The sequence below is a fragment of the Salvelinus namaycush genome, chromosome 16, assembly GCF_016432855.1.
Source record: "Salvelinus namaycush isolate Seneca chromosome 16, SaNama_1.0, whole genome shotgun sequence".
Classification (NCBI taxonomy): Eukaryota; Metazoa; Chordata; class Actinopteri; order Salmoniformes; family Salmonidae; genus Salvelinus; species Salvelinus namaycush.
In genome coordinates, this window is record NC_052322.1 from 1035567 (window position 1) to 1058488 (window position 22922).

At 43.1% G+C, this 22922-nt stretch overlaps 2 protein-coding genes across 2 annotated transcripts in view; both read left to right on the top strand.

Annotated features, from left to right (window-relative positions):
- Positions 1-1555: 1555 nt before the first annotated feature.
- On the top strand, positions 1556-11714 carry LOC120060883 (3-phosphoinositide-dependent protein kinase 1-like). The gene is made up of 14 exons (XM_039010295.1): positions 1556-2008; positions 4303-4581; positions 6322-6364; positions 6516-6653; positions 6793-6937; positions 7131-7228; positions 7384-7459; positions 7588-7656; positions 7830-7926; positions 8090-8263; positions 8446-8669; positions 8843-8900; positions 9182-9334; positions 9494-11714. The coding sequence occupies exons 1-14, from the start codon at positions 1985-1987 to the stop codon at positions 9605-9607; spliced, it is 1692 nt and encodes a 563-aa protein (XP_038866223.1). The 5' UTR covers positions 1556-1984; the 3' UTR covers positions 9608-11714.
- Positions 11715-12151: 437 nt separating this feature from the next.
- LOC120060885 (BTB/POZ domain-containing protein KCTD5-like) overlaps positions 12152-22922 on the top strand; it is a 43298-nt gene continuing 32527 nt past the window's right edge. The window contains exon 1 of the mRNA XM_039010296.1: positions 12152-12394. Within this exon, the coding sequence (XP_038866224.1) occupies positions 12173-12394 (222 nt within the window). The 5' untranslated portion in view covers positions 12152-12172. The remainder of the gene's footprint in view (positions 12395-22922) is intronic.

Sequence of the window (22922 nt, forward strand, 5' to 3'; positions counted from 1 at the left end):
ACCTTGTGCCATCATCCTGAAAGGATGGGACATCACCACTTGACACACCCTGTAACTCTTCTGATGTCTAGTCTCGCACACCCAAATACCTCCCTGCAGCTGCCACCACAATCTCAATTTTCTGCGACTTCTGTTCTATCCCTGCAGTGGAGTTGATAATCGTTGCTATAAATGCTAAAAATCCAATCTTACTGAAACTTACATCACTTTTTGGCCTATCCCTCTGTACTGGTATAGCGCTACTACTCTCACCACTCATCCCCCTTAACCCATCTTCCTCTACTTTCTAAACTGCCTCAGCATATGACAACTTCTGCACTACTCTAACCCTGGAAACCTCAACCTGCCTCTCTCGCATAGAACATTTCTGATCCCCAGCCCCATACAATTGACACATTCCACTACTTTCCCCAATACTACACATTTTTGTCTCATGCCCTTCTGCACACCTTGAACCCTCCCTACACACTGCTGCCACATGGCCATAAGCTTGACACCTGTAACATCGTAATGTATTCGGCACATATGCTCATACAGGATAACTTATATGTCCTAACTTCACTTTGTCGGGCAAAGACTCAACTTCAAAACTCAAAAGAACAGACAATGACTCTTCTGTTTCTCCACTCTCGCCACCCTGTCTGCGTGATGCGACGAGCATCACATACACCGGGAATCTTTCCCCTCAGCTGGTCAACTTTTATATTTACTGCTACCCCACTCATCACTCCTTTCATTGGTGCCCTTTTCTTGAGAGCGAAACAATACACTTTTCTTACCCCACTTGTTTTATTCCAAGCGCATTCTCCTTCTGACCAACAGAAACACAAACAATTATCACTAGACCACTTCTGGTTACCTTAACCGATTCCACATTACCCAACTATTTTCACCCACCTTGAAACCACAAATGGATCAGCCAAAGGCAAAAGTCCACTTTTTCTATTAACTTCACTCCTACTGTCACAGACTCATCTTTATCCTGACCCTCGGTGCATACCTCGATCTCCGATAACTTCACCACACTTACCACCTCCGATACTTCCCCCTCATTCACTTCCATTTCTCCTCCTGTCTTCATCTCCCTCTGCTTACACTTTCTACCATTCTTCTTTAACAAACCATCTCTATTTTCCAACCATTTTTATCACTCAAGCTCACCCTCGTCTTCCCTTTCTCTCTTAGACCTCCTCTCCCTCTCTTTTTCCCCTCCATTCCTCCTTCGTTTTCCAAGTATACATGTGCTTATGATAATACTGTACTACTCCTGACAACCATCTTGTTCTTGCTTTCTCTAGGGACTCCATTTCCGCTGAGGTGTCCACGCTCTCCGTCCAACCCAATTTATACCTCGGTCCCGTTTGCCGCTTTGTGGACAACCGACCTCTCCGATCCTCTCCCTTCTTTGCGGGATTAGTTAAAAACATCTTGAGGAACGTCACATACTTTTCAAACTCAGGCGAAACATCGCGATATTTACAGGAACGCGTCGGGAAGCAGACTCAACAGACCGGACTAGGGTTTTTTGCAAGGCAAAGGGAGAAGTGAAAATTCGTTCTCAAATTCTAAAGGCAAAACCTAGATTAGAGAAAATATCTTAAACAGCTGAACCTGCCATCACTACAACCTCGTGAAAGTAACAAACTGACACGTTTTAATTTTGGACGAAAAATACACTTTATATCGAAGGAGTGAGTACCTTTCGTTAGACGGCCTGCAGATGCGCAGTTCGGCGCGACACGACCGTTAGACCCGATGACGTTTTATTGCGCATGAGCTATGCTTGCTAACGTCGCAATGACATCGCCTACACGTTTGAGGGATTTCTATTGGAGAAGCAGTTTCTGCATATCTTCATACTGGACTGTCTTTGGTAACATTGTTGTGGAACGACGTCACAGTTGGAAAATGAAGGCGCAGAGGCAGCCATTATTGGAGGTTCTGTAATTATTTTATTCCAAATAAATAATCGAGGGGAACTTCCATGGCAAGGGCCACAAGTCAAATTGTGAGTATTGCAACGTTCATCAAAATGTCAATGTGAACCCGTTGCCCAATATGTATTGTATGGCGGCAGTTAGACAACATTTTCGATGTGTTACTGTTAGGCCCTCATTTCCAAACAGCGGTAAGAGGACCTCTGACTAACGCATTAGCTACCTAGCTTAATGTTAGCAACGCGCAAAGTCTGTCGATTAAGTTATCTAGCAACCAGGTAGCATGCTAGGTCGCTAACGTGAGTCGAAATTCCTGGTAATTAATTAACGTTAACTAGCTAATGTAACGTCAACTGGCTAGCCAGCAAGCCAACTTGGCGGTTACTCTTAACGTAGTTAACGTAACGTCGACGCTAGCTAAACTTTAACTGGCTAACAATATTCGTCGCTACCCTGTGATAATGGATTGCGAACAAATGAATGTATACATTAACGTTATTTACATTATACACTAGCTCACTATCTAGGTATTTGGCTAGTAACTTCATATCTAGGTAGCTACTGTTAGTACTTTACATGGCTATTGTACTAAATTATTACTATTAGGACTTTAAGTTAGCTGTGTCAACTTACAATCATCATTAGCTACTTTAGCAAGCTAACTTGTTGTATAATACAGTAACTTACCTGACGCTTCAGCTATAGAATTAGCCGAGGATGCTAACAAGACAACGTTAGTTGCTAGCAGACTGCTGATACTTTCCCGTGAAGTTGCATCCCCAGCTAGCTACATGTTCTAATCAACATGATGTAACGTAAGCAAGCTAACGTTAGCTAGTTTACCGATAACAATTACTCGGACGACTACCTTTGGCTAACTCAAGATTTCACCTGACGGTGTTTGACAAACAATCTCGTTTCCTAAACTGGCTAGCTAAAGACCTACGTTAGGTAGCTACCTAGCTTCTAATTTCCCAGGCCTATGACGGTAACCAGCTAACGTTAGTTAACTAACTCAGTTTAATATTTTGGCAGTGCATTCAGAATTTAAAGCTTTTGGCCGATGGTTGGTGTTTAAATCGTACATGTATGTTTTAATGTCATTTTTAAGAGGGACTGGCTTGCTAACAATTCGTGACGCTTGCTGCTCACTAAAAGAAACCACCTATTTTTTGCGTTGGCGTCCTTACTCACATTCACAAGCTGTTAGCCAATGCTAATGCTAAACATTAGTTAACGACATGATGCCATGTAGTTACTTGCTAGCGAAAAGGCACCACATAATATATTTTATTTTTGTTTACCAGTCAATCAACTTTGTTAATATTGTCTGTAATTTATTTTTATTTTTAAATGCATCGTCAAACTTGAGTATTTGGTGTCTGATTGGAGGACGTACATGGGATTTTTTCATCCAGGGAAAGGTTTGGGTCCTGAATTTAAAAAAAATCTACTTCACGTTGTTTTGTCCAAGATTCATCTCCACACCGAGTTGTTAAATTGCTCAATAGTGAACATAAGGTATGAGGTCACTTACTGGTCATGATTGAACTTAAATAGCTAGATTCAAGGCTGAATGTCCACATTGTTAAATTAATACGTTGACGTTTTGCCTCATCCTCAACTAAGCATATGTTGTCTGGAGTGGAACATGCCATAGGTTGTACATAGAATATAATATTCAGTCAGGTTAAATATATGCCCAAGCCCCCCACAGCTATTCTTTCCCCTCAACTTCCCATCTCAATTCTCAAAACATGTGCTGCTCTTACTTGGGCTGGGAGCCCTGCCAGTTATTGTCAAGAGAGAGGCAGTGATTTGTTTTCAAACACCTACCAGACATAAAATTGGAAACAACATGAAGGATGACTCAAAGGTGCTATGGCAATTGTATCCCCTGGCAGTGGGGTTTAAAGTAGTTTAGACTCTATGCGAGAGAACATGTCTTTATTATATTCCCTCGTGCACATGTTGACGGTTTGGTAGGGGGGGAAAGGGGATACCTAGTCAGTTGCACAACTGAATGCATTCAACCGAAATGTGTTCCGCATTTCCTGCACATGTGTAGCTTGAGTTAGCCTGCCTCCTCATGGGGCCCTCAGTCCCTCCAGAGAGCAGAGCTTGAACTTTTTGTTCACACCTACATTCTTAAAGGACTGTCTGACTGAACATGGCATAGCCTAGATGTTTCCTCAATGTTTTTTCAAAGTACCGAGAGTTTAGGGACAGGGTAATGCCAGAATGACAACCTAACGTTAAATGAAGACAAGACAAGTCTAGACAATTATGCCCAGTACTTTCCTCTACCCGTTCACCTCATCTTTTAGTAGTAATGTCACCTAATGCCCCCACCTCTCCCATACAGTATGATGTTGTGCCCATTCAATCCAGCGTGGTCATCTGTTCCTGCCCACATCCATCAATGGTAAGAAATCAGCCTGACTCCTGCTCGCCACTTGCCATCCCAGGCGCAAGTAGCAGCCACTGTACCAGCATGGAGGGCCCCACCTCCGAGTCCCGGGCCCCGGGAAAACCTGCCAGCCTGGGCGCCGAGCTCCGGGCACAGCAGGCCCCTCAGCCGCGCAAGAAGAGGCCAGAGGACTTCAAATTCGGCAAGATACTGGGAGAGGGCTCCTTCTCAACCGTAAGCAGACCAGCATTCCATTTCAGTTATGAATTAGCCCTAGATAGGTGTTGTTACATGCAAGCATTCTTGTGGTCATATACTCCAGTGACTCATCTTCAATTCATGCTAGTTGATCAGGAATGACTGAGTAGTTTCAATTGAATTTAAGTTAACCTGGCACATCATTTACTATGGGGATGAAGTTGTCTACTGAGTGAGTTGTAGAAATATATTTTCTAATAACAATGTACAGTGCATTCGGAAAGTATTCAGACCCCTTGACTTTTTCCACATTTTGTTACAGCCTAATTCTATAATTGACTTAAAAAATATCCTACACACAATAGAAATTTTGTAATTTTTGCTAATGTATAATTGAATAAGAATGCTTTATTTACGTAACTATTCGCACCTTTTGCTATGAGACTTGAAATTGAGCTCAGGTGCATCCTGTTTCAATTGATCATCCTTGAGATGTTTCTACAACTTGATTGGAGTCCACCTGCGGTAAATTCAATTGATTGGATATGATTTGGAAAGGCACACCTTTTTATATAAGGTCCCACAGTTGAACGTGCATGTCAGAGCAAAAACCATGCCATGGGGTCGAAGGAATTGTCCGGAGAGCGCCGATACATGATTGTGTCGAGGCACAGATCTGGGGAAGGGTACAAAAACATTTATGCATCATTGAAGGTCCCAAAGAACACAGTGGCATCTATAATTCTTAAGTTGAAGAAGTCTGGAACCACCAAGACTCTTCCTAAAGCTCTCCGTCTGGCCAAACTGAGCAATTGGTGGAGAAGGGCCTTGGTCAGGGAGGTGACCAAGAACTCAATGGTCAATCTGACAAAGCTCTAGAGTTCCTCTGTGGAGACGGGAGTACCTTCCAGAAGGACAACCATCTCTGCAGCACTCCAACTTTCAGGCCTTTATGTTATTGGCCAGACGGAAGCCACTCCTCAGTAAAAGGCACATGACAGCCCACTTGGAGTTTGCCAAAAGGACTCTCAGTCCATGAGAAACAAGATTCTCTGGCCCAATGAAACCAAGCATCACGTCTGGAGGAAACCTGCCACAATCCCCACAGTGAAGCATGGCGGTGGCAGCATCATGCTGTGGGGATGTTTTTCAGCGGCAGGGCCTGGGAGACTAGTCAGGATCGAGGGAAAGATAAACGGCGCAAAGTACAGAGATATCCTTGTTGAAAACCTGCTCCAGAATACTCCGGACCTCAGACTGGGGTGAAGGTTCATCTTCCAACAGGACAACGACCCTAAGCAAACAGCCAAGACAATACAGCAGTGGCTTTGGGACAAGTCTCTGAATGTCCTTGTGGCCAGCCAGAGCCTTGAACCTGATCGAACATCTCAGGAGAGACCTGAAAATAGCTGTGCAGCGACGCTCCCCATTCAACCTGACAGTGCTTGAGAAGAATGGGAGAAACTCCCCAAATACAGTTGTGCCAAGCTTGTAGCGTCATACCTAATAAGACTCGGCTGTAATCGCTGCCTAAGGTGCTTCAACAAAGTACTGAGTAAACGGTCTGAATACTTATGTAAATGTGATATTTCCGGGGGGGGTTTTTTTGCAAAGATTTCTAAACTTGTTGCTTTGTCTTTATGGGGTATTGTGTATAGATTGGGGGGAAAACATTTGAATCAATTTTACAGTAAGGCTGTAACATAACAAAATGTGGGAAAATTTAAGGTTTGGATACTTTCTGAATGAAGTCTTAAAAAAAAAAATGTTTTATAGGTTGTCCTTGCAAGAGAACGTGCAACGGCAAAAGAATATGCAAGTAAGTTGTAATTTCGGCATTAAAAGAACTTGGCTTCCATGTGTCGTACTTGTTTTTACGGATTGTCATTAGTGTGAAGTTGCTGTTTATCCCTTCTTTGTCTTTTGTGCGGTATTTACCCTCAACTTTACTTGTACATTTTCTCTTCCAGTAAAGATTTTGGAGAAGCGATATATTATGAAGGAGAACAAGGCGCAGTACGTGAAAAGAGAAAGGGATGTGATGTCGAACCTAGATCATCCATTTTTCGTCAAACTGTACTTTACATTTCAAGATGATGAAAAGTTGTGTATCCTTTAAAAACAGACAATGATGACTGCATCACCAACTTGTTTAGCAACGTATCTTGTTTTAGTTGTATGCTAAACATGTTTTCTTGTGTTTATTATTTCCTTTGAGATGTGTAGTTTTCCTTAACTTGCTATTAGATTTTGGCCTTAGCTATGCTAAGAATGGAGAGCTTTTGAAATATATTCGCAAAATCGGTTCTTTTGATGAGACCTGCACTAGATTCTACTCGGCTGAAATTGTTTGTGCATTAGAATATTTGCACGAGAAGGGGATAATTCACAGGTAAGTAATGTCAGAACCGGTATATCTGTAATGATATGTTACAAGTTATCGTAGTTGAATTTATATCCTGATTATCAAGTTTTATTAATGTCCATTTGTATAAATAAGGTGACTTAAACTTGCTGCCACTTTTTACACAAATTATCCCTTTTTGAAAATGTAGGTTGACTACGTTCCTTTTTTTGTCTTTCAGAGACCTTAAACCTGAGAATATTTTACTGAGCGAAGACATGCACATCCAAATAACAGACTTTGGAACAGCAAAGCAGTTATCTTCAGATGGCAAACAAGGTACATGTATAGACTTTTATCAACATGAAGCATTCATTGCGATTTATTTCTACCTGAACATTCCACAATTCTATGATGTTCTTACTTTTAATGCACACATTTGATCAGTCTCAAGTTGAGTGTGTTGTCATGTTAATACCCTTGTTGTTTTGCAGCAAGAGCAAACTCCTTTGTAGGAACTGCACAGTACGTGTCTCCAGAGCTGCTGACAGAGAAATCGGCCTGCAAGAGGTAACTGGGACTCTACAATTGAGAACCTTTGAGTGTTGTGCCAATGCATTATTTGCCCATGCAGTTAGTGAATGTCTGTCGTTCTCTGATAGGATATTATATTGATATCAACTGGTTGTGTGTTTCAGCTCTGACCTCTGGGCATTGGGATGCATAATTTATCAGCTAGTGGCTGGGCTACCACCCTTCAGAGCTGGGTAAGTAGAGCACGATGGCTGCTCTTGGCCTCTTTCACCTTTTTGTTTTAGCTTCTGTGATAGGCTTATCTGGATATTATGTTTTATGGGGTTGCTCTTACCTCCACTTCACTCACTGTCCTTTCTCTGGCTTCCTTCCCCCCCTCATGACTTCTGTGCTTACTTTGGACCAGAAACGAGTACCTAATATTCCAGAAGATAATCAAGCTGGAGTATGAATTCCCTGAGAAGTTCTTTCCCAAAGCTAAGGATCTCGTTGAACATCTTTTGGTAGGTCATGTTTTCATCAATATACTCAGTGTAATTCTGTAATATCAGCACTGCAGACGAGGATGCATATTATGGTGTATCTCTCAATCATCCACACACTGGTTTAGTTCGTTGTAGTAAGAGTTGAAGGCTTTGGGTAAGTGAACGTGTTTCTGTTTCTCAGTCGCTGGACCCCTCCAAGAGGATTGGTTGCGAGGATATGGGAGGGTACGAACCCCTGAGGGGACACCCGTTCTTCGAGACCATCTCTTGGGGAGACCTCCATGTGCAGACGCCCCCCAAGCTCACTCCATACCTGCCAGCCATGTCCGAGGACGACGAGGACTGCTATGGAAACGTGAGACACTTCCACACATACATTGAACATGGCAAAATTAAACGGGCCTCCATGTCATTGTGGCTTGTGATGATTTTTCAAGAATCCTGTTCATCAAGGGATCCATATCTTTGTGCCATGCAAAAGCCCATGCTTTAAACCAACTTTACTACCTTCTGCCCACATCTCCTGTCTTTCCCCAGTACGATGACCTCCTGAGCCAGTTTAGCAGCATGCAGGTGGCCCAGTCCAGCTCGTCCCACTCGCTCTCCACGCCTGAGACCATTCCCCCAGCGCCACAGAGGTCCAGCAGCAACATCGAGCAGTACATCCATGACCTGGACAACAACTCGTTTGAGCTGGACTTGCTGTTCTCTGAGGAGGAGAAGCAGCTGCTGCTGGAAAAACAGACCAGTAGGAACCCCTGGTAAGCCCCATTCTGAAGCACTCTCTCCTATTCACATTTGTTTCATTTGCATTGACCATGAGAATTTGATGTTGAATTGGTATTTTGAGCGTTTTGTAAAGACTTTGTTTACATCACTTTGCTTTTATTTGCTTGGAAGTACTTGCTCGTAACCCTTACATTGACTTACACAGGCACCAGTTTGTTGAGAATAATTTGATCCTGAAAATGGGCCCAGTGGATAAACGGAAGGTGAGTGGAAGCCAAACCAGTGGTATTGAATATTTTACACCACATCTCAGTTTTTAACTCAAAGTAAATAAGTTCATAAAAGTAGTCTTATTTGACTTACCTAATTCTTAGTTGTTGACAATGAGGAGCAATGTTTGTATATAGTTTCACTTGTTAGAGTTGAAGAAAGCTGATCCTAGGTCAGCAGCTAGGGGGAATTCCACCTCTGGTGTGGAACATTACACTTGGCACTAGCTCCCTCTGGTGCTCATCTCATGCCACGTCTCATGACTCCATTGCAGGGTCTGTTTGCTCGGCGGAGGCAGCTGCTCCTTACTGAAGGGCCACACCTGTACTACGTGGACCCTGTCAACAAGGTCCTGAAGGGGGAGATCCCCTGGTCCCCCGAGCTGCGCCCAGAGGCCAAGAACTTTAAGACCTTCTTTGTCCACACGGTAATTGTGAACTACAATTAACGCTTATTGATGACACGAATGGCTGAATCATATTTCAAACTAACATTATTACATAACCTCAGGTTTCTTGTCAAACAATATTGACTTTGTCTCAGCTTTGGATGTTTTTATTTAATCTTTGGCGTGGTTTGTTTACAGCCCAATCGAACATACTATCTGATGGATCCCAGTGGAAACGCTGACAAGTGGTGTAAGAAGATCCAGGAAGTGTGGAGAAAGATCTACCACAAGCACCAGAATCCTGGCCTATAGGAGAGCAGTTACTCCTGCGGCCACTCCTTCCTCCAAGCTCTGAGGCCAATCGCAGAGTAACATCCTCTTTAGTGCCCTTCATCACCGCAATGTAAACAAACTCTTTTAGAGACGCTGGCATCTAGACCTTGTTTATTTTCCTTTTCTGAAATGAGCAGAACCAATAGGAAAAAAAGACCATGGGATTCAGGGTTGCTTTGCTTGTTCTTTGTGCTCTGTGTGGCTTTTAAATGATTTTTTTTTCATGTGGATGATTACTGCTTCCATGCACATCGGCATTTTATACATTCTTCAGGGGTAAGAGAGAGGATAGGCTTTGTAGAATTTCACTGGTGTAGGTACCATTAAGACCATCTCAGTGCACGGGCTGGTTTCCTTCAACCATAACAAAACACAATCCAGCATTGCTCGTACACTAGAGTTTATCCCAATACAGTATGATACTCAATCCAGATCCTAATCCAACATTGTATCCCTCTGTAATTTTACCTGAACTCGACACACGTACTATAGACTAGTGCCTGGTTCAGTATCACACTGCAACCAGGTGCTTACCCAATAAAGTATATTTTTGTCAGACCCCCATTGTCCACATAGTGTATATATGAATTGGTTCTCAACGCTCTTGGTACTTACTGTTTGCAGTCCGGTTTGGGTCTGTATGTTAATGTTTCAGGGCAGAGCGCTGGTCTCCAAAGTGAGGCATAGATATGAATAGCACTCAATTGCTTCAGCGTGGGTTCTCCATACACTGAGACTGTGAGGACAGTCCCTAATAGTAAACCATTACATTGCAAATAGGGGGTGGGTGAACATGCCACTAGCTTGTACTCTTATCATAAGACTCGCTTAGCTTTCCTGCGCAGACATTTTTTAGTTTAGCATTGTCTGCTTCTCTCCCAGGGCACTGGAGATATAGTTTTATTAAAGTTAAGGTGGGTATTTTGATTGCATTGGCAACCATAGATAATATTGAATTATTTGGCTGTTCTTTACCATTCACTGGCTATTTCTTTGTGGTTTGAATAATTTTTGTTTTATTTGGTGGGATTGACGGTTAATCTTCAGTGTGTCCTGTTTAAAACAACAGAATGCTGACCACCCTATTATGAACATCTTTGGCGATAATGAAAGCTTCAAGAGTTACATCCACAATACTATACTATCATTTCTTGGAAGCAATCACAGTACAGCTGTAGTTCCAGGGAAAGTTGTCAGCTTTGCCTCGTTGGGTTATCAAGGTTCATTAGGAATGTCCCTGTCATTTTTCTACAACATGACACCTGGCCCAATATGTATCGATCGATTTGAATTTTGCTCTTTTTTTTTAGAGAGAGAGATATGTATAATAGTAATACTTTAAATTCTGACATTACCTTAAGGTCCTCTCGAGAGATATTCCTCCAGCTCTTAGTCTGTGTGTGTGACTGGAGCAGGTGAATAATAGCCTCTGGCTTGGCTGAACTTGCTTGAACATTAACTAAAGTGTATCTGATCCAAATAAGATGAAATTGCTGTATCTGTCTCTAAAGTAAGGAAACACTATAGAAAGTGTTTGCTTTTCTCTTGTTAGATTTTTTTTTTTTTTTATCAAGTTGGGTGGCAAGTCGGTTACATTGTGTATGTAATATTCTACCTGGTTTGTAACCGACTAGAACTGTGATGTACAGACAATGTATTATTGAAATCTGAAGCAAGTAATGCAATGATATTAGGATACAGTTTTTGTATTTTTATTCTTGTATAAGGTTATTTGATGGCTATTGTTTAGCCTCTAGTTCATTCTGTGTTATTTAAATTCTAATATATGAATCATATTTGGATTGAAGTCATGTTCAGGGGCCATGTTGTGTATGTATTGAGATGTAAAGCCTTTGAATGTGAATAATTATTGTAAACTATAATATTTTACAGCTTTTTTCTTACTATATCATATACATTTTCTATTTGCTCAGTGATTTAATCATATTTCTGATAATTTAATGATTCTGTTCATTCTCTCTGATTGTTTGTGCGCTAGGTCAGTAGTTGTTGAATGATGAATTTTCCACGTAATGCTTGGTAGTCCAGTAATTAAAGCATGTAGGGATTTAGGCATACAATAATACCATGCCTCCTGTCTTCTGTTATAACCTGACATAATACATGACTGCTGAAACATTACAAATGTATCTTTCCATCAGTTTTCTGCATAGTGTTACATTTATACAATATAAAAGGCTTGTAAGAAAGAGTGCATTACCATTCCAACAGGGCTAGCGGGTCAATCATAACTAGTTATACTGTATCCACCTGATTTTAATATGTCGTGTAAACATATTTTTTTAACAATATAAATATGATAGGGATTTTATGCGTTTTGTCATATTTTATATGTCTGAAATAATTCTGATTTTGGCCCAATGCATATTCTGTTATTGTTGATAAAGTGGAGTGGTAGGCAGCTAGTAGGTGGAGGGAAAGGAGTGGTATCGCCTGTGGATGGAGTGGAGACAGCCTACTTAACTGAAGAGGAGAGGTTTCCTGTCAACAGCCTCAGTCATACCGGAGGGCAGAGAAGAGGGGATGGCAGAAAACAGCGCCGATACTTGTGGTTCCGTTTATCGGAGGTGTTTGACTCATTCTCCCTGGGAAAAACACCAGTCAACCAGTAACGGGGCTTCCAAATGGGTTCGCTTGAACGTGGGGGGAACCTATTTCTCAACAACACGACAGACGCTGTGCCGAGATCCGAAATCATTTCTGTACCGACTGAGCCAGGCTGACCCCGACCTCGACTCTGATAAGGTAGCTAAGTTAATGTTAGCCGTGCTAGCCTTCTCCGGGTCTCGTGTGTGAATATGTCTGTGTGGGTGGGCATAGGGTGTCTTCAAAGCAAATGTAAGTAACCATATAATGCGGTAAAAAGTTATATTTTAAGACCAACTATAAAACTGCTAGTTTACTAATCCCCGATGCCGACACGACAGATGTCAAACGACATCCTGCTAGCTAGTTACAGTAGTATCGTTAGCCTGTTAGGTAACCAGCAACAGATCTGGGCCCGTTTACACAAAAGCATTTTAAAGCTAAGATCTTACCCTTATGTTTCTGGGTAACTGGGCCCAGATACCCCGGTTCACTAGTAAGTACGGTTGGCTACGTTCGCTAACTAGTGCAGATAGCACCACATTGTAAAGAATTTGTTCCTACTAGCGTTCTACAACACGTAATTATTATCACATTTTCAACTCCAAATTGGTAATTAACGTTAACTTCTTGCACTATGTATTTTCAGTGGCAAAATTAAATGTGTCCTTTTTGTCTCTGTGACCATGATCAGTTTGTATTGAGGATACTGGGGGATTCAGACCAAGTCTGGTAATAGGTGGTGGGCCGTAGCAAGCTATCTCTGCTTTAGTTTTCGAGATGATCGACCTTTCGTGGGAGGAACTGGTTTTTACATATTGTGTATATTTATTTCTGCTGAACACATTCTCCGTTTGATGGCAATGTCAATTCTTGCTAATGTTTTCTAAATACTTTTATGTTAACTAGCTATACCGGCAAGCGCTGCCAAGTAATACACTTTTACATTTGTGAGTTCGTAAATTCGCTCTGGCTAACTACTAGAGCACTCTCGTCAGAGCGCAGAATAACTGATGCATTTATGAACGCTCAACACTCGTTGAATATGGCGGGTGTCAGTAAACGTCGGCAAAAAAAGCGTAATTAAATTGTTGCCAGCAGCACAGTTAGTCACCAACGCTCTGGATAATATGAAAACAGCCTAACCAGCTCTGCTAGGGCGAGTAAAATGGTCAGTGAGGTGTTCTCATTTTGTCGAAGTAGCTAGCCAATGTTAGCCAGTTAGCTTGAGTGCTTGACTGCAGTTGTGAGGTCAGAACGCTCGGATAAACCCTACTTCTCGGCTAGAGCTTCCAGTGTGCGTTCTGAAAGCCCAGAGCGCACTCTGAGTACCATGGCTTTGTTGAATACTTGTTTCTGATTTGATTGAAGTGCATTATTTCCCTTTATAAACTGGGTGGTTCAAGCCCCGACTGCAGATTGGCTGATATACTGCACGTATGACAAGTTATTTTTACTGGTCTAATTACATTGGTAATCAGTTGATAATAACAATAAGGCACCTCCGGGTTTGTGGTATATTGCCAATGTACCACTGCTAAAGGCTGTATCCAGGCACTCTTTGTTGTGTCATATATGAGAACAGCCCTTAGCTGTGGTATATTGGCCCTATACCACACCCCCTTGGTGCTCCTGAGTGGCGGTGCGGGCTAAGGCACTGCATTTTCACGACTACAGACTCCCTAGTTCAATTCCAGGCTGTATCACAACCAGCCGTGATTGGGAGTCCCATAGGGTGGCGCACAATTGGCCCAGCGGCATCCGGGTTTGGCCGGTGTAGGCTGTCATTGTAAATAAGAATTTGTTCTTAACTTCTTTCAGCTAGGGGGCAGAATTTTTATGTTTGGAAAAATAACGTTCCCAAGGTAAACGGACTATTTCTCAGGTCCAGATGCTAGAATATGCATATAATTGACAGATTAGGATAGAAAACACTCAAGTTTCCAAAACTGTCAAAATATTGTCTAACAGAACTGATTTTGCAGGCGAAAACCTGAGGAAATCCAACCCGGAAGTGCCTTTTATTTGGAAAAACCCCTGTTCCGTTGCCTGCCCCTCAATTTTAAATGTGTATCAACCAGATTCCATTTCCTGTGGCTTCCTCAGGCTGTGACCAGGCTTCAGACACAGTTTCAAGCTTTTATTTTGAAAAATGAGCGAGATTTTTCAAAACGCGTCAGGTGACCTTTGATTAGTTCCTGCGCCCGAGAGATGTAGCTCGACATTTTCTTTCTCTCTTTTATTGAATAGGTTACCGTCCGGTTGAAATATGATCGATTATGTATGTTAAAAACAACCTGAGGATTGATTATAAAAAAACGTTTGACATGTTTCTACGAACATTACGGATACTTTTTGGAATTTGTCTGCCTTTCAGGACCGGAACGAGCCTGTGGTTTTCTGAACATAGCGCACAAACCAAATGGCAGTTTTTGGTTATAAAACCAATCTTTATCGAACTTTTATTGTGTAACTGGGAGTCTCGTGAGTGCAAACATCCGAAGATTATCAAAGGTAAGCGATTAATTTTATTGCTTTGCTGACTTTCGTGACCATGCTAGCTGTTCTTATTTTGTCTAGTGATTGATAAACTCACAAACGCTTGGATTGCTTTTGCTGTAAAGCATATTTTCAAAATCTGACACGATAGGTGGATTAACAACAAGCTAAGCTGTGTTTTGGTATATTTCACTTGTGATTGCATGATTATAAATATTTTTTGTATTATTTTTGAATTTGGCGCTCTGCAAATTCAGCGGTTGTTTACGAAAATGATCCCGCTAAAGGGATCCGTGCGGCAAGAAGTTAACTGACTTGCCTAGTTAGCTAGAAGGTGTTATTTTAGCAATATTTTTTGTCTAAAATAGATTTTCTATTGAGCTGCTTTTGAATTAAAAATATTATTGGCACTGTTGAATTCGATTTTCATAATGGCAAGCTTGCACTGATGATTAGCTAAACTAGCAAGTCTGTTTGTTTTGGTTACAAAGGCAACTACTTTTAATTTTATTTAACTAGGCAAGTCGGTTAAGAACAACTTATTTACAATAAAGGCCTACCAAAAGGCCTCCTGCGGGGATGAGGGCCCTGGGAATAAAAATAAATACAATATAAATATAGGACAAAACACACATCACAACGAGAGACGACACTACATAAAGAGACTGAAGACGACAACATAGCAACGCATGACAATGCAGCATAACATGGTAGCAGCACAAAACATGGTACAAAGGGCAAGGAGGTAGACGCAACAATACGTCATACAAAGCAGCCACAACTGTCAGTGTCCATGACTGGGTCTTAGAATGAAGAGATTGAGATAAAATGGTCCGGTTTGAGTGTTTGTTGCAGCTCGTTCCAGTCGCTAGCTGCAGCGAACTGAAAAGAGGAGCGACCCAGGGATGTGTGTGCTTTGGGGACCTTTAACAGAATGTGACTGACAGGACGGGTGTTGTATGTGGAGGATGAGGGCTGCAGTAGATATCTCCGATAGGGGGGAGTGAGGCAAGAGGGTTTTATAAATAAGCATCAACCAGTGGGTCTTGTGACGGGTATACAGAGATGACCAGTTTACAGAGGAGTATAGAGTGCAGTGATGTATCCTATAAGGCGCATTGGTGGCAAATCTGATGGCCGAATGGTAAAGAACATCTAGCCGCTCGAGAGTAATCTAGCATGGGTAGGATGGTCATCTGAATCAGGGTTAGTTTGGCAGCTGGGGTGAAAGAGGAGCGATTACGATAGAGGAAACCAAGGCTAGATGTAACTTTAGCCTGCTGCTTTGATATGTGCTGAGAGAAGGACAGTGTACCGTCTAGCCATACTCCCAAGTACTTGTATAAGGTGACTACCTCAAGCTCTAAACCCTCCGAGGGAGTAATCACACCTGTGGGGAGAGGGGCATTCTTCTTACCAAACCACATAACCTTGTTCTGAACACCTCCAAAACAAAGGTAAAGGGTAGAGAAAGCTTGTTGGACACTAAAAGCTTTGTTGTAGAGCATTTAACACAAAATCTGGGGAGGGGCCAGCTGAGTATAAGACTGTATCTGCATATAAATGGATGATAGGGCTTCCTACTGCCTGAGCTATGTTGTTGATGTAAATCGAGAAGAGCGTGGGAGCTAGGATTAAGCCTTGGGTTACTCCCTTGGTGACAGGCAGTGGCGGAGACAGCAGATTTCCTGACTTAATACACTGCACTCTTTGAGAGGGGTAGTTAGCAAACCATGCCAAAGACCCCTCAGAGACACCAATACTCCTTTGCCGGCCCACAAGAATGGAATGGTCTATTGTATCGAAAGCTTTGGCCAAGTCAAAAATAGCAGCACAATATTGCTTAGAATCATGGGCAATGGTTGCGTCATTGAGGACCTTTTTTTAAGGTTGCACTGACACATCCATAACCTGAGCGGAAACCAGATTGCATACCAGAGAGAATACTATAGACATCAAGAAAGCCAGTCAGTTTATTATTGACAAGTTTTTCCAACACTTTTGATAAACAGGGCAAAATCGAAATAGGCCTATAACAGTTAGGATTAGCTTGATCTCCCCCTTTTAAATAAAGGATGAATGGTGGCTGCCTTCCAAGCAATGGGAACCTCCCCAGAAAGGAGAGACAGGCTTGGCGATGATAGGGGCAGCAACGTTAAAGAAGAAAGGTTCTAAACCATCTGACCCAGATGGTTTTTTGGGGTCAAGTTTTTAAGGAGCTCCTTTAGCATGGATTCAGTGACTGCCTGCAGGGAGAAACTTTGTAGGGGGAAAAAGAGGGAGAAGCATTGGGGATAGTCGCATTAGAAGGGGTGGGAGATTAGGAAATGTTGGACGGCCAAGGAGGAATGGCTGAGTCAAATAGGAATCCTGACTTAATGAAGTGGTGATTTAAAGCGCTCAGCCATGTGCTTCTTGACAGTAACAACCACATCAACATTAAGGGACATGGGCAGCTGTGAGGAGGGTTTGTTCTCCAGGTCTTTAACCGTTTTCTATAACTTTTTGGGGTTAGCTGATTCTTTACCAATTTACAGCGACCAGGTCATGAAGGCTTGCTCATTAAAGTTTTTTAGCAAGCGTCTATGACAAATCAGGACGGGTCGTTTCACTGAGCAGCCATTTCGAACACAGGCTGTAAAACAGTGATCTCTAAGGTCATTACAGAAAGGTACTAGTCTGGTGTTATCAGCATTATTTGTGAGGCTACTCCCCTTGATGTTATCATTTTCTGGGTGTTTTGTAGTCATACCTTGTGGGATTGGTGATAATCTGAGAAAGATTTAGGAAGTCCCATTGCTATAGGACTTGGTCAGGTGGTTTAAGCATGGCCCAATTTAGGTCACCAAGCAGGACAAATTGACTTTGTGTAAGGGGCCAGGAGAGCGCTTAGGGCAGGTAGGGTACATGCTGGTGCTGATGGAGGACGATGGCACCCTGCAACAGTCAATAAAGAGCTATTTGATAGTTTAGTGCTTAAAACCAGCAAATCAAATTGTTTGGGGACAGACTTGGTGGAGACAACCGAGCACTGAAGGTGATCCTTGGTAAAGATTGCCACTCCCCCACCTCAGGAAGATCTGTCTTGCTGAAAAAGGTTATAGCCAGACAGGTTAACATCAGTATTCAAAACACTCTTCCTTAACATCTCAGTAATGACCAACACATTTGGATTGGAGCTGTGATCCCACACTTTCAATTGATCCATTTTAGGTAGTAAGCTTTAGTGTTAATGTGCAGAAAACCCAGCCTTTTACAAGAGCATAAATCAGTGAAGCAGATATCAGAGCACAAGTGGGTCTAGAATTGGGTCTGGCAACAGTAGATGGGCCAGGGTGTACATGCACATTTCCAGATATCATCAACAGTAATACAATCAAGGCACGCCATAGGACAGGGAGAGCTCTGCAGTGCTGATTTGACATCTGAATGTGCATCAGATGGCAACAAGATCATATTGTACAGCAATTTCATCAGGTAACATGAATATCAGCATGTTAAATGTGCAACCAGAGGGAAAAGAACTCTGGATCACCTATACTCCACACAGAGATGCATACAAAGCTCTCCCTCGCCCTCCATTTGGCAAATATGACCATAATTCCATCCTCCTGCTTACAAGCGAAAATTAAAGCGGGAAGCACCAGTGACTAGATCAATAAAGTGGTCAGATGAAGCAGATGCTAAGCTACGGGACTGTTTTGCTAGCACCGACTGAAATATTTTCCGTTTTCTCCAATGGCATTGAGGAGTACACCACATCTGTCATTGGCTTCATCAATAAGTGCATCGACGATGTCGTCCCCACAGTGACTGTACGTACATACCCCAACCAGAAGCCATGGATTACAGGCAACATTCGCACTTAGCTGAAGGGTAGAGCTGCTGCTTTCAAGCAGCGGGACTCTAACCCGGAAGCTTATAAGAAATCCCGCTATGCCCTCAGACTAACCATCAAACAGGCAAAGCGGCAATTCAGGACTAAGATCGAGTCGTACTACACCGGCTCTGACGCGGATGTGGCAGGCCCTGGAAACCATTACAGACTACAAAGGGAAGCACAGCCAAGAGCTGCCCAGTGACACGAGCCTACCAGACGAGCTAAACTACTTCTATGCTCGCTTCGAGGCAAATAACACTGAAACATATGAGGGCACCAGCTGTACCGGATGATTGTGTGATCACACTCTCAGCAGCCGATGTGAGACCTTTAGACAGGTCGACATTCCCAAGGCCGCAGGGCCAGCCGGATTACAAGGACGTGTACTGCGAGCATGCGCTGGGCCAACTAGCAAGTGTCTTCAGTGACATTTTCAACCTCTCCCTGTCAGTCTGTAATACCAACATGTTTTAAGCAGACCACCATAGTGCCTGTGCCCAAGAAAGCAAAGCTAACCTGCCTAAATGACTACCGACCTGTAGCACTCACGTCTGTAGCCATGAAGTGCTTTGATAGGCTGGTCATGGCTCCCATCAACACTATCATCCCAGAAACCCTAAACCCGCTCCAATTTGCATTCCGCCCCAACAGATCCACAGATGATGCAGTCTCTCTTGCACTCCACACTGCCCTTTCCCACCTGGACAAAAGGAACACCTATGTGAGAATGCTATTTATTGACTACAGCTCAGCATTCAACACCATAGTGCCCTCAAAGCTTATCAATAAGCTAAGGACCCTGAGACTAAACACCTCCCTCTGCAACTGGATCCTGGACTTCCTGACGGGCTGCCCCCAGGTGGTAAGGATAGGTAACAGCACATCCGCCACGCTGATCCTCAACACGGGGGCGCCTCAGGGGTGCGTGCTCAGTCCCGTCCTGTACTCCCTGTTCACTCATGACTGCACGACCAGGCACGACTCCAACACCATCATTACATTTGCAGATGACACAACAGTGGTAGGCCTGATCACCAACAATGATGAGACGGCCTATAGGGAGGAGGTCAGAGACCTGGCCGTGTGGTGCCAGGACAACAACCTCTCCCTCAATGTGATCAAGACAAAGGAGATGATTGTGGACTACAGGGAAGGGAGGACCGAGCACCCCACCCCCATTCTCATCGACGGGGCTACTGTGGAGCAGGTTGAGCGCTTCAAGTTCCTTGGTATCCACATCACTAACATGGTCAAAGCACACCATGACAGTTGTGAAGCGGGCACAACAAAACCTATTCTCCCTCAGGAGACTGAAAAGATTTGGCATGGGTCCTCAGATCCTCAATGTTCTACAGCTGCACCATCAAGAGCATCCTGACTGGCTGTTGTGGTAAATGCTCGGCCTCCGACCGCAAGGCGCTACAGAGGGTAGTGCCAACGGCCCAGTACATCACTGGGGCCAAGCTTCCTGCCATCCAGGACCTCTATACTAGGCGGTGTCAGAGGAAGGCCCTAAAAAGACCCCAGTCACCCTAGTCATAGACTGTTCTCGCTGCTACCGCACGGCAAGCGGTACCATGTCTAGATCCAAGAGACTTCTAAACCGCTTCTAACCCCAAGCCATAAGACTCCTGAACATCTAGTAAAATGGCTACCCAGACTATTTGCATTGCCCCCCTCACCACTGCCACTCTCTGTTGCCATCTATGCATAGTTACCTTAATGAACTCTACCTACATGTACATACTACCTCAACTAACCGGTGCCCCCGCACATTGACTAGGTACCAGCACCCCCCTGTATATATATATTTTTTTACTGCTGCTCTTTAATTGTTACTTTTATCTCTTATTCTTATCTGTATTTTTTTGAAAATGCACTGTTGGTTAGGGGCTCACTGTAAGCATTTCACTGTAAGGTCGACACCTGTTGTATTTGCCGCATGTGACTAATAACATTTGATTTGAATACAGAGGTGATTAGGATGGGAGGCCAAAAGTCTGTAACCAATAGAGTCCCGACTGTCTGAACAAACAGTCTGTCCTATGGTTGGGTAAAGAAAGTTCATAGTCAACTAAGTAGGAGTCATGAGGCAAAATGCACAAGAAAAATATATATATAACGACTTGGGGCTAGCCATTGTAAGTTCAGAGTCACTCGCCCCAACAGTGCCTGAGTTCTGGAGGTGAGTCGACAGCTTGGGAGAGAGGGGTGAGTGTGGTGGGGTTACCTGTACGAGACAGGCCAGGGCAGATGGTGAACAGATCGCCAGGTGTAATGCAAGCAGCACTGCAGCAGGCAACGGGACTAGGTGTCACACCCACTTGGGAGAAACTTTTTTTTCTGGAGACAGATTTCTTGTAGAAAATGTCAGTGATGCTTCAAAGACTCCTGCCACTTGCTGGGCCCAAAGGCCTCAACACACCTTAGTGCTAATTTAATTTGTATTTTGTCTGTCCTTGCAAGCCTGGGAGCCTTAACTCAGCATTCAGTCCCCATTTTAAAATATATAATTGTAATGTACTTTATTTTTCTTCTTGGCTTTCAAAATAGCATGAGACCAAACACTATTCACTCAGTTCCAGGTTGCATGGTGTTCCCAAGTCTCTGTTTGTTTGTTAGAGCACCCTCCGTATAGCTTGGAAAAAGAACCATGGCCACAATCTCTCCGGTTAATTTTGGTCAAAATGAGGTTGTAGGTTTAGAGTTTTGATCTGGAGCGATACTACTACTACTACTACTACTACTACTACTACTGTAGTGATCTAGTAAATGTGCTAGCTACTTCAGTGGATGTTGAACACATTTCCATTGGCAAATGTGTTAAATTATAGCCATGGCATGAAAGGGATAATCAACTCGGGGCTCTCTGCGTTCTCTGAAAAATAATGCAACTCAGTGGAAGGTTAGTTCCACTCCGCTAGCGTCTCGTGGAACGCACCTTCCATGTTTTTCATCAGCAACCACAGCTAATGAAGTCACTGAAACCCTTAACAAAGAGTTGCAGTCTGTTTTGGAATGGGTGGCCAGTAAACTGGTCCTGAACATCTCTAAAACTAAGAGCATTGTATGTTGGTACAAATAATTCCTTAAGTGCTTGACCTCAGCTGAATCTGGTAATGAATGGGGTGGCGGTTGAAGAAGTTGAGGAGACTAAATTACTTGCCGTTACCTTAGATTGTAAACTGTCACGGTCAAAACATATAGATTCAATGGTTGCTAAGATGGGAAGAGGTAATAGATACTCTGCTTTTGACGCCACACTTCAAAAAGCAAGTTCTGCAGGCTCTAGTCCAGTGCTGCAAGGAAGGACCTAGTCAAGCTGCAGAATAGGCCCAGAATAGTGCGGCACGTTCTGCTCTTAATTGTAATCGGAGGGCTGATTATAAATACTATGCATGCCAGTCTCTTGGCTAAGAGTTGAGGAGCGACTGACTGCGTCACAACTTAAAAAAAAAAAAAAAGAAACATTGTGTTACATCCCAAATTGCATAGTCAGCTTACACACAGCTCTGACACACACACTTATCCCACCAGACATGCCACCAGAGGTCTTTTCAGTCCCCAAATTCAAGAAAATGTGCAGTATTATTTAGAGCCCTTGTTGCATGGAACGTCCTTCAATCTCATTTTGCTCAAATAAACAGCAAACCTGGTTTCAAAAAACAGAAAGCAACACCTCGTGGCACAACACCTCTCCCCTATTTGACCTAGGTAGTTTGTGTATGCATTGATATGTAGGCTACTTGTGCCTTTTTAAAAATGTATGTGGTTCTGTCCTTGAGCTGTTCTTGTCTAATGATATTATGTTTTGTGTGGATCCCAGGAACAGTAGCTGCTGCTTTTGCAACAGCTAATGGGGATCCTAATAAAATATCAAGTTGGATGAGTTCTGCTGGTGTACAGAAATCTTTAAGTCATACCACAGATTCTCAATTGGATTGTACAGGGATGCAAACTAGTCAACTTTCGGAGAAATTTGCCGTTTTGTATCCAAAATAGGTGACCTATGTGATTTGTGTAGATCCGAAAGTTTGGGAGGGGGCTTTGGATCACTACTGGCTGTAGTAAGTGAACGACTGATGCGCGTTTGAAGCAATACTGGCTATATCCAAGGTTCAGCCAATCGTTCACAACAGAATGCAGCGCAGCACAGCACGCGACTGAAGAGACAACGAACTTGCTAGTTACAGCATCAGCGCATGCTTTGGAAAGACAGCGGAGAGTGGAAAGGCAGCTTGCTAGTTACAGCAGCGAGTCCCCTGAACGATAACGAGGCAGTAATTTTAGGTGAGAAGCCTGACCACG